The sequence below is a fragment of the Columba livia genome, chromosome 11 (assembly GCF_036013475.1).
Source record: "Columba livia isolate bColLiv1 breed racing homer chromosome 11, bColLiv1.pat.W.v2, whole genome shotgun sequence".
Lineage (NCBI taxonomy): Eukaryota > Metazoa > Chordata > Aves > Columbiformes > Columbidae > Columba > Columba livia.
The window spans coordinates 15,315,711-15,329,284 of NC_088612.1; the positions used below are offsets into that span (position 1 = coordinate 15,315,711).

Consider the following 13,574-nt stretch of genomic DNA (forward strand, 5'->3'; position numbering starts at 1 on the left):
TAAGTAAGATGTCTAGACTATGTGAGCATGTAACATAAACATAACATTCGCAGGTACAATTTCTTCACCACTGTAGTCTGAATTAACTTTACAATCTCTTGCTTAATGATATATTATAAATAGATGGAAACCATATGTCATTCCAGGCTATCTTCTCCCATGCTTAAGTGTTAAGTGCTCAATATTACACACTGAAAGGTCTTTCATTACCTTGATTCTTGAAAGGTATCATTCTCACTGCTTTGAAACCACTAGTGCTGTTTATGTTATCCATGTCTAGTATTCCAGAAAGAATGAGCTTGTTTATGATCTGCTCAATGTTCATGTAAAGTTCCGGATTTGTTCGGTGTAAAATGAAATACCGCTAACAGCAGCATTCAGCCTCTGGGGTACCCATGTTAGTCAAAAGTGAAAGTCTGAAACTAGAAAGCATCCCGGTAATGGAGGTAGCAATATACTAGATGCCAGGCACTATATAACAAGAGTGAAGATTGCACGCAAGACTTTCCTTAATATGGAAATGGCTGCCTAACTAGGAAGATTGCAACAAAAGGTGAGATTAAGCATTGTCACCCTGTTAACCAACAGATTACAGCACCAATAAATCTGATTCTGCTGTCTTGATTACATTATTTTATACCGCACCAATGAGCCGAACTCTAGAGCAACGACAAAGCCACCAGTTTGTATTTTCCAAAATGGAGAAAACAGGTACATGTAAGGGCCTCCTTAAGTCAATGCATTCCCTAAGAAGGAATACACGCTTGTCCTGTACAAATGCATTTCTTGGGGATGTGGATACTTCTCGTGCTGGATTTGGTATAAATATTCTAACCTGCAGTTTTCTAGTTTGTTTTTACACTCAGCATAATTTCATCAGTCAAGTATGTTTCTGCTTGCAATACATCTAACTGTAACTGAAAAAAACAACTAAACAGAACACCAAAACCAAACAAACAGCAAAAACAACAACCCCCCCCACCGAAATACCAAAAAACCCCACCAAAACCCAAACTAAACAAACCAAACACACAAAAACCCAGCAACACCAAAACCAAACAACTCAGAACTTGAGAAGAATCAGTGTTTCTACCATTAAGAGTTCTTGATTCTTCACGAGGGCTTCCTGGTATTTGATACAATAAGCAGAAGCATCTGTCCACCCCAGCTGTACACAGGTACGGCACAAGAGGTCCAACACACAGCTTGTAAAGAAATGCTGTTTTCACCACAGTAAACAGAGACAAGAGTTCCTCCCGATGAGCTTATCTTTCTTCCCCTGAGAGCAGAAGCCTAGCAAAGCTAGCCAACAAAATTAGATACTTGGGTTGTATAAACAGTCCTTTAGATGCAATTTCTTTTAGCTCACGCTCAAGAAAATCCAGCTTTGGGGTGATGTGTGTAAGCAGATGACAATTAGCCTTTTGTAAGATTGTTTAAATCTGCGTAGCCTACACTTTCTACTTATTAGTATGCAAAAATCAAACAGTTTATATGCACTTTTGAGTAAAAGCAACTTTCCCACACCATAAAGCAAAGTGATAGCTAGTCTCTTGTTTTTCCTCTCCTTGTTCTACATGTGTAACAGAACACCAGGTCTTAAAAATCCCCCAAAGACTGATGCCTCCAACTTCAACTAAAGAGAACAATAATTTCACTGAAACTGGACTTCAAGATGCAGCAGAATTCGTGCTGTGGGAACAGAACCATATTCAAGTAGACTGCTTTCCCAATCAAAACAAATCGCTGTTATTGACATTTTGAATATGTACACTGGCCTCCCAATGTTTTTTAATAACATGAAATAACAAGTATTTGTCTCAGCTGCTTTAAATAAACTAGCTGACACAAGCCAGTTAATCCTGATGTGTCACTACAATAAAAGTAGCAACTGAAAGCATTAGTGTTTGTCACTCTGACAGCCTACAGCTCTGACTTAAAAAAAAAAAGTCGTCACTTGTCCTGAATTTGCAGGATGTGGACATAGATTGTGGACTCACTACTCTCTGCACAATAGCTTAACTTAAGGTGCATATGACCAGCATTTTAATAGGTTAACCTTTTCATTATTATTATTTTAAATAGTTTACATCATAAAAGCATGACCATTTAAAGCAGTGGAACAAGATATTTCACCTTTATCACTGATCTACAGAGACCGGAAAAGGAAGTTTTCAACTATTTCCAGATTCAGATCTAACACTTGGTCCCAGGCAGTGGAGCAGTTTTACTTACTTCACAATGCTCAGTTAAGACTTCTTCCCAGTACCCTTTTTTTTCCTTTAAAACTGACAGAGATCGGCTTTTGGTTTGCATCAAGTGAATCACTTCTCCCTTTGTTCCACTGTGGCGGCATATCCGCAGCTCTACTACTTTTTCAGGTCCTATATCAAAAGGAATGTAAGAAATACAGCTCTTCATCAGTCTCCTTACTGAAGATCAAATTGCAGTTGCATAATAAACAGCGACTCTGTATGCCATAATGGGGCCTTCATGCATGATATGGCTAAACTGAAAAAACCCCACATCGTTATCTGCACTTGACTAGATATAAGGGAAATTTGTCTCAGAAAATGCTGCTTGTAACACCTTCAAATTTTTTTAGGTACTCAGAAAGTCCTTAGTGAGCAACTACAGTAGTATATCCCACAAGTCCGTATAAATTGCCAAACAACTTTGATAAGCACATAAACATCACATATCATGCTAACAATTTTAAGATCCAGCTGCTTAAAATTCTCTGTATTCTTAGGTCTAACATCACTTTAGCCCACCATTCACTAGTTTCCTAATAACTAATAAAAATGTAAGGTGTTTTTGTTCCTACTAGTTCTATTTGAAAAACACATATGCAGCCCAACGTTAATTTTTCCTTCATTTATAATAGCTGTCTAGCTACCCTCGCTTCAGGCATTTAGCAATTCTGTTATGAAACAGCTGCTATTAGTGAAAAAAGTTCAAACTGGCAGCATTCACGGACTGCTGGGAATACAGAGCATTTTAAGGAGATATTTCTACAACTCCCAGTCAAAACCCCCTGATTCATTTCATTTTTTTCAAGACCCTACCTTAAAGCCTCCAATCAGAATTACGCTTCTAAAGCCTCAGTATCAGAAAGTCTGGCTTTTCTCTGGATTTTCCCGTGGAGAACTTCCTGTTCCTCTAGACCAATTCACCCTTCTTAAAACATTTTTTCCAGCCTTTTATTGCTGCTGAATCTGATTCAAAAGGGGCCCATCTGCTCCAGCTACATCACCAGGAGAGTTCTGCACTTTCACACAGCTGCTGAGGTTTGTCCCCATGCAGAAGCTGGAATTGCTCCACCTACCCCCTTCGCACACAAATGATGTAAAGGAACTGATGGATCCAAAAAAACTTCTACATGATCATTTCTAAGTCGACTATTTCTATAATGTAAACTCTCCTATTCTCACATTTTGCAGGGTCTTCATTTGTTCCCTTAATAAATGCACCATAAAGCTTGAGGGTGCAATTTTCCAATGGCAAGAAAAAATAATCCTATCAAATACACCAATCTTACTATAAATTCCATGCAGCAGTTCAAAAAGCCTGGAGGGGTGACTCCTATTAAATTCCATCAACTGCTGGAAAAAGTTTCTTCAGGACTATTAACATTTCCTTAGAATTTAAGTGACTTAAACATCCATTAAATTCCATAAAGACTGAAAAACAACTACCTGCAAGTATGCTTTAGAAGATCACATAACATAAACCAAATTGAAATTAAAGAGTATGCATGCCACTGTCAACCTGTAACACGCTTAGAAAGTGGAATCTCTCTGACAACCCAGATGCACTAGCTTGACCTGAAAGTAAGTAGACTGTACATTCCAAAATACCTACAACCACAGACTCCTGCTGCTCATTCAAGGCTATTTTCAGGGCACAGAAACTTACAAAACCGTATTTGCATCTCTGCTCTGCCAGACAGTTTTGTCCAGGTAAAATTTAAAAATAAACTTAGTTTTGAGCCATAGAAATCCTTGTGGGAAGTTCCCTCTGGTTCTGAACATTTGTTTTTTATAAATGAGCTTAAGTTAAGTAAGATCAATTTGAGAAAAAGAATGCACAAAGCTTCTGGATTGTTTTAGTTAAGATAAAATAGAACTATAAAATTAAGTTTAAATGGCACAGCTTTCTACCTGCATAAGAACACTAGCCATGGGAATCAGCTGGACTTGCTAACAGTTCCTAAATTCAGTTTCTGGGCAGAAGCTGGCAAGGTGTTTGCAGTGGAAGTTATTGTACTATGGAACAGGTTTTTTCCACCCATGCACAGCTGATTTTGAGGGCAAGTTGTGTCTCATCTCTTCATGCAGCATTAAGAAGAATTTCTTTGCACACAGTACTTCTTTACAGTATCTGTGAAGGGCAAAAGTGAAGAATTTATTTTTATTGATAACAAATATGAAATTTTCACGCAGTCACAGAAATTAATTACAATTTCACAGTAGCCATCAGTTTCCTTACCAAATGTAAGGCATGCATTTTAGCTCATTTGACCTTGCCAAACCTCAAAAATTAATCATTTAGTAATCAAGAAACAAAAGAAATTACATTACTAACATATTTTAACAGACCAAGAATACGGTCTAAGTGAATATACCTCAAATTCATATTTTACCTATAATAATCCACACAAACTATTACAAATAAAATGAATGAAAAACAGTTGAAAACAAGCTTGGGCAATTTGTTCAGGTGAGAATTAGGCTCATTAATTGCTGATACACTGAGAACTGTGATACCATTCATGTGAAAACGTGTTCTATAATCTCACAAGCTATACAACAATAATAATAAGTCTTTGTCAAGTCCAGGGTGTAAAAATAATTTATTAGCTTTTGCTCATTAAAAAAAATGGCTACTATTCTCGATATTTTTTTTAAACAGCAAACAGTCAAAAGGTGAAAATTGAAAAGTATTCAATAAAAAATAAGGCAGGCAGAGTGTAAATTTGTTCTTTAAAAATCAGTGCTCTAGCACTACAGAAGCAAAGGGTAGCAGAAAAAAATTAACAATAACTTAGTAGAACATGACAATCACCAAGTTACTTCTACGCTATCTCATTGCTTTAGCCAACGAAGCATTATTAAAGCCGACTGCGAGTAAACTTTTATTTCAAAACTATCAAGAGTTAATTAAGATTTATAGGCATCCCTTTGGGAAGTGTGAAGTATGCCAGAGAGATGGTAATTTTACATTCTATTGTTTTAAGTTTGTAAAACATCACAGAATACTTAACCCAAAAGCTTGCAAGACAACAAGCCTTTACTCTACTGTTTTTGATCAGTGATCCGCTGTAAGCAGAGTTTCATGTAGGAATTTTTATTGCGTATTTCTATCACTGCATCTCTGACAAGCTCAATGAACATTTGAGGCCAGAGCTTCTGCAACGACTCATTTTTCATATTGATGTCAGCTGCTTCTTTCACTAAGTTCTCGACGTATGTCTGGCAAAATGTTTTTCTCTCCTTGATTTCCTGCATGGGAGAACCATTACACATTGTATAAGACAAATGAAGAAAAGACTAATCAAGAGCAAACCCAAAAAGACACCACAAAAATTTAATGAATTAAATAACATAGTGATCAACAGAAAGAGAGGCCATTGCACACTTTTTCCTGTTGGTTTTAAGTCACATGGCCCAGGGTCTAAGTCCAGTTATTACGAGTGTGGCCACAAAATCTTATTATTATTATATTCATAATATTCCTATTACATTCATTAATCTATGTGAAAGCCACTTTTAGTAGTCATTTAAATAGCCTTTAACAGCATTATGATTTTTGTTGCCTTCTGGCACAGCAGTGAAAATCTACAGAAACTATTAAGCACCAGACTACTTTCCTTCCTTCTCTCCCTCCCGTCCCCAGCTTTTCAGGATTAACAGTACAACAGTTTGACAGTATATGTTTATCTACCTGCCCTAATTAGAACTAAGCACATTGTCACAGAAAAATACGCCAGTACGCATCCTTTCCACAGGCTCCCTGATGGACTCTGGCAGCAGCATGGTCCTTAACATGTACTACAACAGACACTGAAGTAACCTGAACCTTTAAAAAAAAATTAGAATAATAAAATATTGCACTTCATGCAACTACTGGCTCTACCCTTTAGTCACTCAAATGGTATTAATCCCTGTTTCTGCAGAGGTCCTATAAAACGCCATAATAGCCTTTGAACAAAAAGTTCTATTGGTGCTAAATATCTGACTAGTTTGATTTATGGCACTATTAAAAATGTTAGGTCGTGCTTCAGGCCATCAAAACAGAAGCTTCCTTAAGTGAGTGATAAAGCAGAGAAAATACTTTCCAGCTGTTTGATCTAAAAAACCAAATTATTAATCAATGACTCAGTGTCATCTGCAGCAATAAACTTGTTCAATCACATTTATTAGGTTAGTTTACTGCTGATGGGGAACCTGAATAGTGTTTTTTGCCTCTTATGCTTCTCTTGTGACATTCTGTGATATCTGCTGGCACATACATAATGATACAACAAAGGGCAAGGTGTAAATGGCTGCACTGGGAAGAGAAAAATGCATATATTTAATGAAATGTACAAATACCAAGCTTATTTTATAATAGCACTTGTTCCATGCTAAAGGACAAGAGGAGTGCCTCACTGTCTTACTCTATGCCTTTCAGAGTTTTAAGAGCTACTATCACAGCTTTTGAAATGAAAATGTTTTCTTAATTTAATCTCTCCACACATGCAGTCACTGTCTCTTTTTTATGCTATGGATCTGAGACAGCAAAACCACAACACAGTAACTGAAATCAGTGTTTAATGAACTTGATTTAATTTCTTGCCATAGAGAATTCATATATTTCCACGTAATCAAAAAGCAAATGACAGGACAAATGTGGGAAGCAGGGCGCATACAGCTAGAACTCATGATGATTGCTCAGAAAGGAGATTGTGGCCGAAAGCAGCATGTTCTCCCTGGGAACCATTTCCCTCTGCCCAAGCAAAAGAGTTAGCAGATCAGAAAGGCAAAGTAAAACAAGCGTGACTGATGCACTTGTCTGAAACAAGCCAGCTTGCAATTTTATTAATAATTAAACCTAATACGTTTCCTAACTATTTATTTTCTTGTAGCTCATTTAAAAGGTCAGAAGCAGCTCTTTCTTACCACAGCCTGCACTATCTTAAATCTTGTCCAAAGGTGTTCTTCACCAATTCACTTTGGGATATACTTTCTGACTTTCTAATTCCATTAGAAAAATCCTAACATACGCAATATACATTTTTCTTTGCAAAGAACCGTGCTCACTTCTTACATTTTACTAATGCAGGTACATTTCATTACGAACATAAGGCTTGTAGGTGAGAATGTACTTCTGAGACTGTGGCACTGTTCAGGAACTACTTCACTGAAGAAAGAAACTGACCATTATCCAGTATTCTGGCAAAGATCAGTTAGATAAAATGTTTGATCATACACGTAAATATGGCAAGCGGTAACATTTTAAAACAACCATTCTCAATAGCACAACTGAAACTTCATATAAAGATAATTACACACTTACCTCAAGCTTTTCCATGTGAAAGTCCTTTGTCGTGTAATTCAACATTGCTCGAGTTGTGCTTTCACTTCCATTTCTTCCGTTATCACTACTTTCCTCACTCCCAGTCCCAGATTTCTTTCCCTTTCCCTCCAGCGGACAATGGAATTGCTTTGCCCTAGGAAAAGATAATTAAAGTTTTAATTATTGGAAAACTTTTAACGTGCAGGTGTTCGTGGTGATTGTAAGGCTTTTTCTTGAGCTTTCATCTTCATTGCATCCTCACGTTACTCAAAATAAAGTACTATATACATTCCTCCATTAATTTGCTTCTATACAATTGACTTCTTGACATATATGACACAGTGTCTCCTAAATAGGAAGTCTTGCTGCTTAAGGGTTTATTAATTATGTACCTATAGAAGACTAAAAACAGTATTTTGAGCACCTTTTTTCTTACAGCACCAACTCTTACATCTGTTAACCGTCATAGTCACACACTATAAAATACCCACTAAAAGTAGTCAGTCTTCATTGTGAAAGTCCATAAACCTTCAACAATACCAGTACAATTGGAGAACAAAACAAGCAGTGCATTTGTGTGCATGTGCCTTTTACTCTTACAGAGCAGACTTCATACAACTTCTGTGAAAACGTCTGGCTACACAAATCAGGAGATGCTAATATTTCTGCAATACACAGAGAACCTACCTTCTGTAAGATGTTGTTTGTGACATTTCTATCTTCCTACCTAGAAAGAATTTATCATTACTGCATGCAAAAGAAAAACACAATATGTTCTGGACAAATTCCAGTTCAGTTCATTGTATGTTACCTAGATTCTCCAAATAATGAAAGCTTGCGATAATGCGGCAGCTCAGAAGATGCTACATATGCCAGAATGCCAAAGAGCCTTTCTGCCATTACAATGTCATTTTCAGTAACCTGTGAGGGAACAGGCAGAAAGGGAAGGAAAAAGAAAAAAGCTGAGCTTCAAAACTAGCACATTCATATTTCATTACATATGTACATTGAGTATTAACTGAAATTTGTTATACAGAACACTGCATGCAGATCTGTTCCAGGCATATCTTCAAAATGTAGATTTGCTTTTACTGGCAATTTAAACGTACTTAAAAAGAAACCAAATGAGGTACTTGTGCTTGTTTTATTTCCTGTAATTCTGGAACCTTTAATGTATACACATGCTACCCTGTGCTTCATTACAGTCTTCATGAAATGTAGAGTTTTATAACTATTTCTTACATTGAATATCTGAAGGCCAGACATATTAATGCTGCTCCATACAGCCTGCACTTACAGAAGGTCTACTGGAAAATTTCTGATCAATTTATGCTGGAGGAATGAAAAGATTCTGGGCACCCAACGTTGAAAAGATAAGTTACAGTCTCTCTTATTTTGGCAGCATCATAGAGAAGGCTTTATAGAAGACTGAAAAAAACCTCCAAAATAACTGTTCCTCCATTACACTTCGTGAACATCAAATTACAGATGTCTATTTAAGCTAATTTTCAGGATTAATTTTACAGATTTCAATTTTGTATAAAGAAGGTGGAAGGGTTTTATTTTTTTGGTGGTTTTTCTTGTTTTTTGTTTGTCTTGGCTCATAACCTCTGGAGACCACGGCCTGTTTCTCCTGCCCTGATGGCCAGACTGCAAACTGACTTCAACTGCCAAAAGTTTGCTGGCACAGTTTCTAGACTCCTGGCTTTCCAGTGAGTGCAGAAGAAATCTTTATGATCATCTAAATCTGACCTGGATAACACAGGGTAATGAAACTCTCTCAGTGACTTCTTAACTTCTGGATCAGATTTAATTTCTGTTCATCTTATATTTTTGGAAAACAATCCATTATTAAATAAAACTTCAATATTCACAATATTTACTAAGTACTTCCAGACTATTTCTGTGTTCTGTATTATTAAAATGTGTGAGTATAATGGAATTTTTATCCAAATTAATATGATGTTACCATATCATTGTTTATAGACTATACAATCTACCTAAAGTACAGTGCAACAGCATAACACTGGGAGAAATTCACCAGAGAAAACACAGGTCACTAAGTTAGAAATGTAAAGTCAATTTCATTTTCACAGTGTTTAGATTTTCACTTAAAATTAAATAAGCATTACTTAGTAGCCTTGCTGAACAGTCTGTTAACAGAAACAAAGTCTCAAACAAAGAGTGCAGAAGGCAGCTAGGGAAACAAAGACCATTGTAGGCAGAAATGTCTGCTGGAGAAATAAGCGATTTTAATTTATTTATTTATGTTAAGAGAAGCATAAGGACCAGGTCAACAGAGACAGCAACGCTGAATACACTCTCTAGTTCACAGAAACTCATGTTCTCTCTCTTATTCCAGTACATTGTTTGCTCCATTAATCACAAAAAGGCTATAACGGTAATATCACATAAACCTAAGTCTATTATTCCTGCTTCTCGCCAAGTGCAGCAAACAGGCCCCCATTTGGTTAATGTGATGCATCTGTTACATCGCACACCACACCGCTCGGTGTAAAGCATTTTGTGAAGTTCAGTAACTTCAAACCTTGACAACTCCTCGTGAATCTGAGATTACTGTCACTGGGAAAAAACTTCAAATAGTGTATCTCAATGAAGAGAACTTGCTTCTTCACAGTTAGTAAATGTAACAGTTTGACCAAGGAACAAAGTCATTGTTAGAGGGAGACTAATACTCAGTTTCTAGCCTGGAATATAAATGGAACGGAGCGGGAAGGCTGGGGAGAAAATAAAAGCTTCCTTAGACAATTTTTTTTTCAAGTCTTAAAAGTCCTAGGGTTATGTGATCTATTTAGTTCATTCAGTTCGTATACATCGCTTTTACTTCCCAACTGTATGCACCTCAGAGCCGGCAACACAACAGTCTTCACAAACACCACACACAAATAATTATCAGAATAGCAGAATATGCACGTTTCCCTTTCTGTCACCTGAGACTATTATTTAGGGCTGATCTAAGGCCTGAGAGCACATTTCTTTACACTGAAACAGGATTTTCTATTACTGATTTTCAAAGGTAATATATATCTACAAAGCTGGATGCCATGACTTCTGCTGTAGACTAATGAAAAACAGCGATCAGAGTTCTTCTCTTTCTTCTGCTTGGCTATGACACTCTTCAAATGATTAATGACACTAGGAAAAAAATTCTGTGTGCACATCTTCATATAGCATGGCCTGGCTGAAAGTTTGTGGAGGATAAAAACGTTCTTCAGTCATATGTATTCAAGATTTGATATATGCCCTACACAAAAAGCATGCTGTGCTACATGTAAATCCATTTACTAAATTCATCCCCAAGCACTATTAAATTCAAAGTTTTTCTTCAAAGTCTGAATTTGCTGACCTGAAGATCATAACAAGAAGACTCAACCTTCATTTATTTCCCCACCTCCTTATTTTTGTTTTTAAAAATCAACCGTGACGGGCATTTTTTGTGAGGTACTAAATTCAAAGTTATTTGAAAGTTCTTGTGGGATTCCAGATACTGTTCTGTTGGAGTGAGTCATATCTGCCTTCATCCTTCATCTGTTCTCATCCTCTTCCTGGCAGTTAATTCAGGTGAGCTCTAACCCACTCCTGCTCTTCCGTGCAACTAACACGTGTTTTACAGAACTAAAACCAAGTAAACCACAACATTCATGCTATGGCTGTATCAGATAACAAGTAAAATATGTAACCCAAAACATATGTGATGATGACAACCAAATTAAAATACCAGACCTAAACACTAAGCTATGTATTATTTTTGCTCTAACTTAACTTCTATTACACCACTTACTTAGTGTTGAAAATTGAATGCACATTCAAATACCATGTTGCATTGTAACTACTCTCACTCCCTTTATGATCAAAGCCCAAGTATAAAATAACCATTTCATATGCTTGAGTAAATGTAAAGGGTAATACTAAGTACAAAGAACAGCAATATTATTGTCCTAACTTTCTATTTATTTAAACATAAAACACACACCCAACAGAAAACCACACACTAATGGTCTTGTACAAAGCAAGGAGAAAAGCAAACAAAAAACCCACAAACACAAAAACCCCCAAAAAACAAATCATCACACCACAGAAAAAAAGGTCTATTTGACAGAATCTTTCGTGCGATAGGCTTCAAGAACAAAATACAATTTTAGCTACATTTTGCAGCACTGGAAAATACAAACAATCACATACTGCAAATTACTAAGTAGTCTATCAAATGCACATTTTTTTCACAAGTATTCAATGTCAGCACTATGTTTTGAACATAGTAAAGAAGAGCCTCTTAAAACCAAGTAAAACCATGCAGGTTTTGTTGTTGTTGTTAGTGTTGTTTCATGATTTCTTTTTTTTTTTTTTTTTTTTAAACACATACAGAAATAATAATAAAAAGTCTTCCCTTCAGGTAAATCCCAACTACTCAGGTATAGATTTGTATTGTCATTTGCAATTGCAAACCTATGAGACAACACATTTTTATGGCAACCAAGAATTTTATCAACGTGGCTAACTCACAGTGCAGTTGGACTTCAATGCACAGCACAAGAAATCCTATGACAAAGTCTACTTAATTTCCACCCCCCAATACTGAGATGATACTGACAGTGTTCTGCTCATTTTATTAGCAATTAATCCACTTTTTTAAAAACAACGCTAATTTATCTTGTAAGACCAATAGCAAGAAGGACACAACACTGTCCTACCTTTACTCCATTTATCTTCTGTAGATTAAAATGGTTCAGTCTGAACAGAACATAGTATTTCCACAAAGCGAAGCTGACAACCGGATTTCCCTGAGGATCAACTGTCAGCTGTTCAAGGCGATGCATCTGGGCTAATGCATTGAATTGCTGCAGTGTCACAAGATTCGTCTCCTTAAACTTCAGGTGCTTAGAAAACAAGTCAAACCACAATAAATCAAATAAGGAAACAAAGAGTGAACCAAATGATGCCTATTTTGTGCAACTCAAACCTTTCTCAAACTCAGTCTTCAGGTCTGATGAAGCAACTGAGCTCACTTCATTTGAGGTCTTGGCAGCAAAACACATCAATGTATCAACCAATATATTACATATATTTAGAAATGTCAACATTAGAAGCCCCTAAGTAATTTATAAACCCTTTAGAAAGAGCACTAATATTTTCACTATTATAAAAAGCAGTGATACTCCTTGAGCAATGTTTATTTAAATTCTGCAAGTAAAGCAACTGCAACATCCACACATAAAAATAAATACAGTGAATGTTTTTAAATATTCTGCTTTTTTGGCCATAGCAGGCTGGCATTAAGTCACACCCTGCTGTTTCTTTGAATCATGCCCTAGGACAGTGCTCCTATGAACAGGGTATATTTGGCTACACAGTAGCACCGAGGGAAGGGGTGGAAGGAAAAACTGATGGTGAAGATAAGCATTTTGTTGAGATTCTGCTGTTCCCCACAATGAAACAAATGTTTCATTGAGACAGAGAAACTTGCCTTGAGTTCCCCACCCATTCATCTATCTCAATTAAACCATTAAGTTCTGCTAAAACCTTAAAAAGAAGCAGGGAGCTCAAGAGGCAGATCATCTGAGTAACAAGTTGCTTTATCTATCACTGTATTACTATTTACTTCAGAATAACTGATCTAAATGTCCACGAATAAAAAAAAAAAAGTATTAAAGTAATGTTTCATTTATGTTGTTTTGCTTCATCAAGAACTGAGGAATTCCAAGAGCTGCACTGATTTAGCCAGCTGTTCCCTTTGAATTTTACCCCTCTCTTTTCTACCCTCTATCAGCTATTTCATCTTTGGACTCACAACACAAATGAAGCTCTCCTGACAGCATGTATCCATAGAGTACTATACTGTATTTCCATATCATTTATGCAACCAAAAAATAATCAGCTAGGTCAAAGGAATTAAGAGAAATAATAACCAGTCTGAAAAAAGCTCACCATCCTGTGTGAGAATCTAGATTAAAGTCTTGATTTTTAAGAAGTAGCAACTTAAAGTAAGAATTGTA

General features: G+C 36.4%; 2 protein-coding genes across 11 annotated transcripts in view; both read right to left on the reverse strand.

The window, feature by feature from the left end:
* Positions 1 to 7,692, reverse strand: part of THSD4 (thrombospondin type 1 domain containing 4) — a 310,710-nt gene extending 303,018 nt beyond the window's left edge. The window contains exon 1 of one of the 2 annotated variants that reach the window (XM_065076051.1): positions 7,561 to 7,692. The gene's annotated coding sequence lies outside the window, so the exon portion shown is untranslated. Of the gene's footprint in view, positions 1 to 2,235; positions 2,362 to 7,560 lie in introns of those variants that run through there. The other variant, XM_065076050.1, reaches the window with a different exon arrangement.
* Positions 4,089 to 13,574, reverse strand: part of LRRC49 (leucine rich repeat containing 49) — a 47,592-nt gene continuing 38,106 nt past the window's right edge. For 7 of the 9 annotated variants that reach the window (XM_065076115.1, XM_065076117.1, XM_065076118.1 and 4 more), the window contains 4 exons: positions 12,273 to 12,458; positions 8,372 to 8,481; positions 7,561 to 7,714; positions 4,385 to 5,504 (listed from right to left, as the gene is read on the reverse strand). In XM_065076115.1, coding sequence (XP_064932187.1) covers positions 5,298 to 5,504; positions 7,561 to 7,714; positions 8,372 to 8,481; positions 12,273 to 12,458 — 657 coding nt within the window. In that variant the 3' untranslated portion in view covers positions 4,385 to 5,297. The other 2 variants (XM_065076113.1, XM_065076111.1) reach the window with 1 other exon arrangement.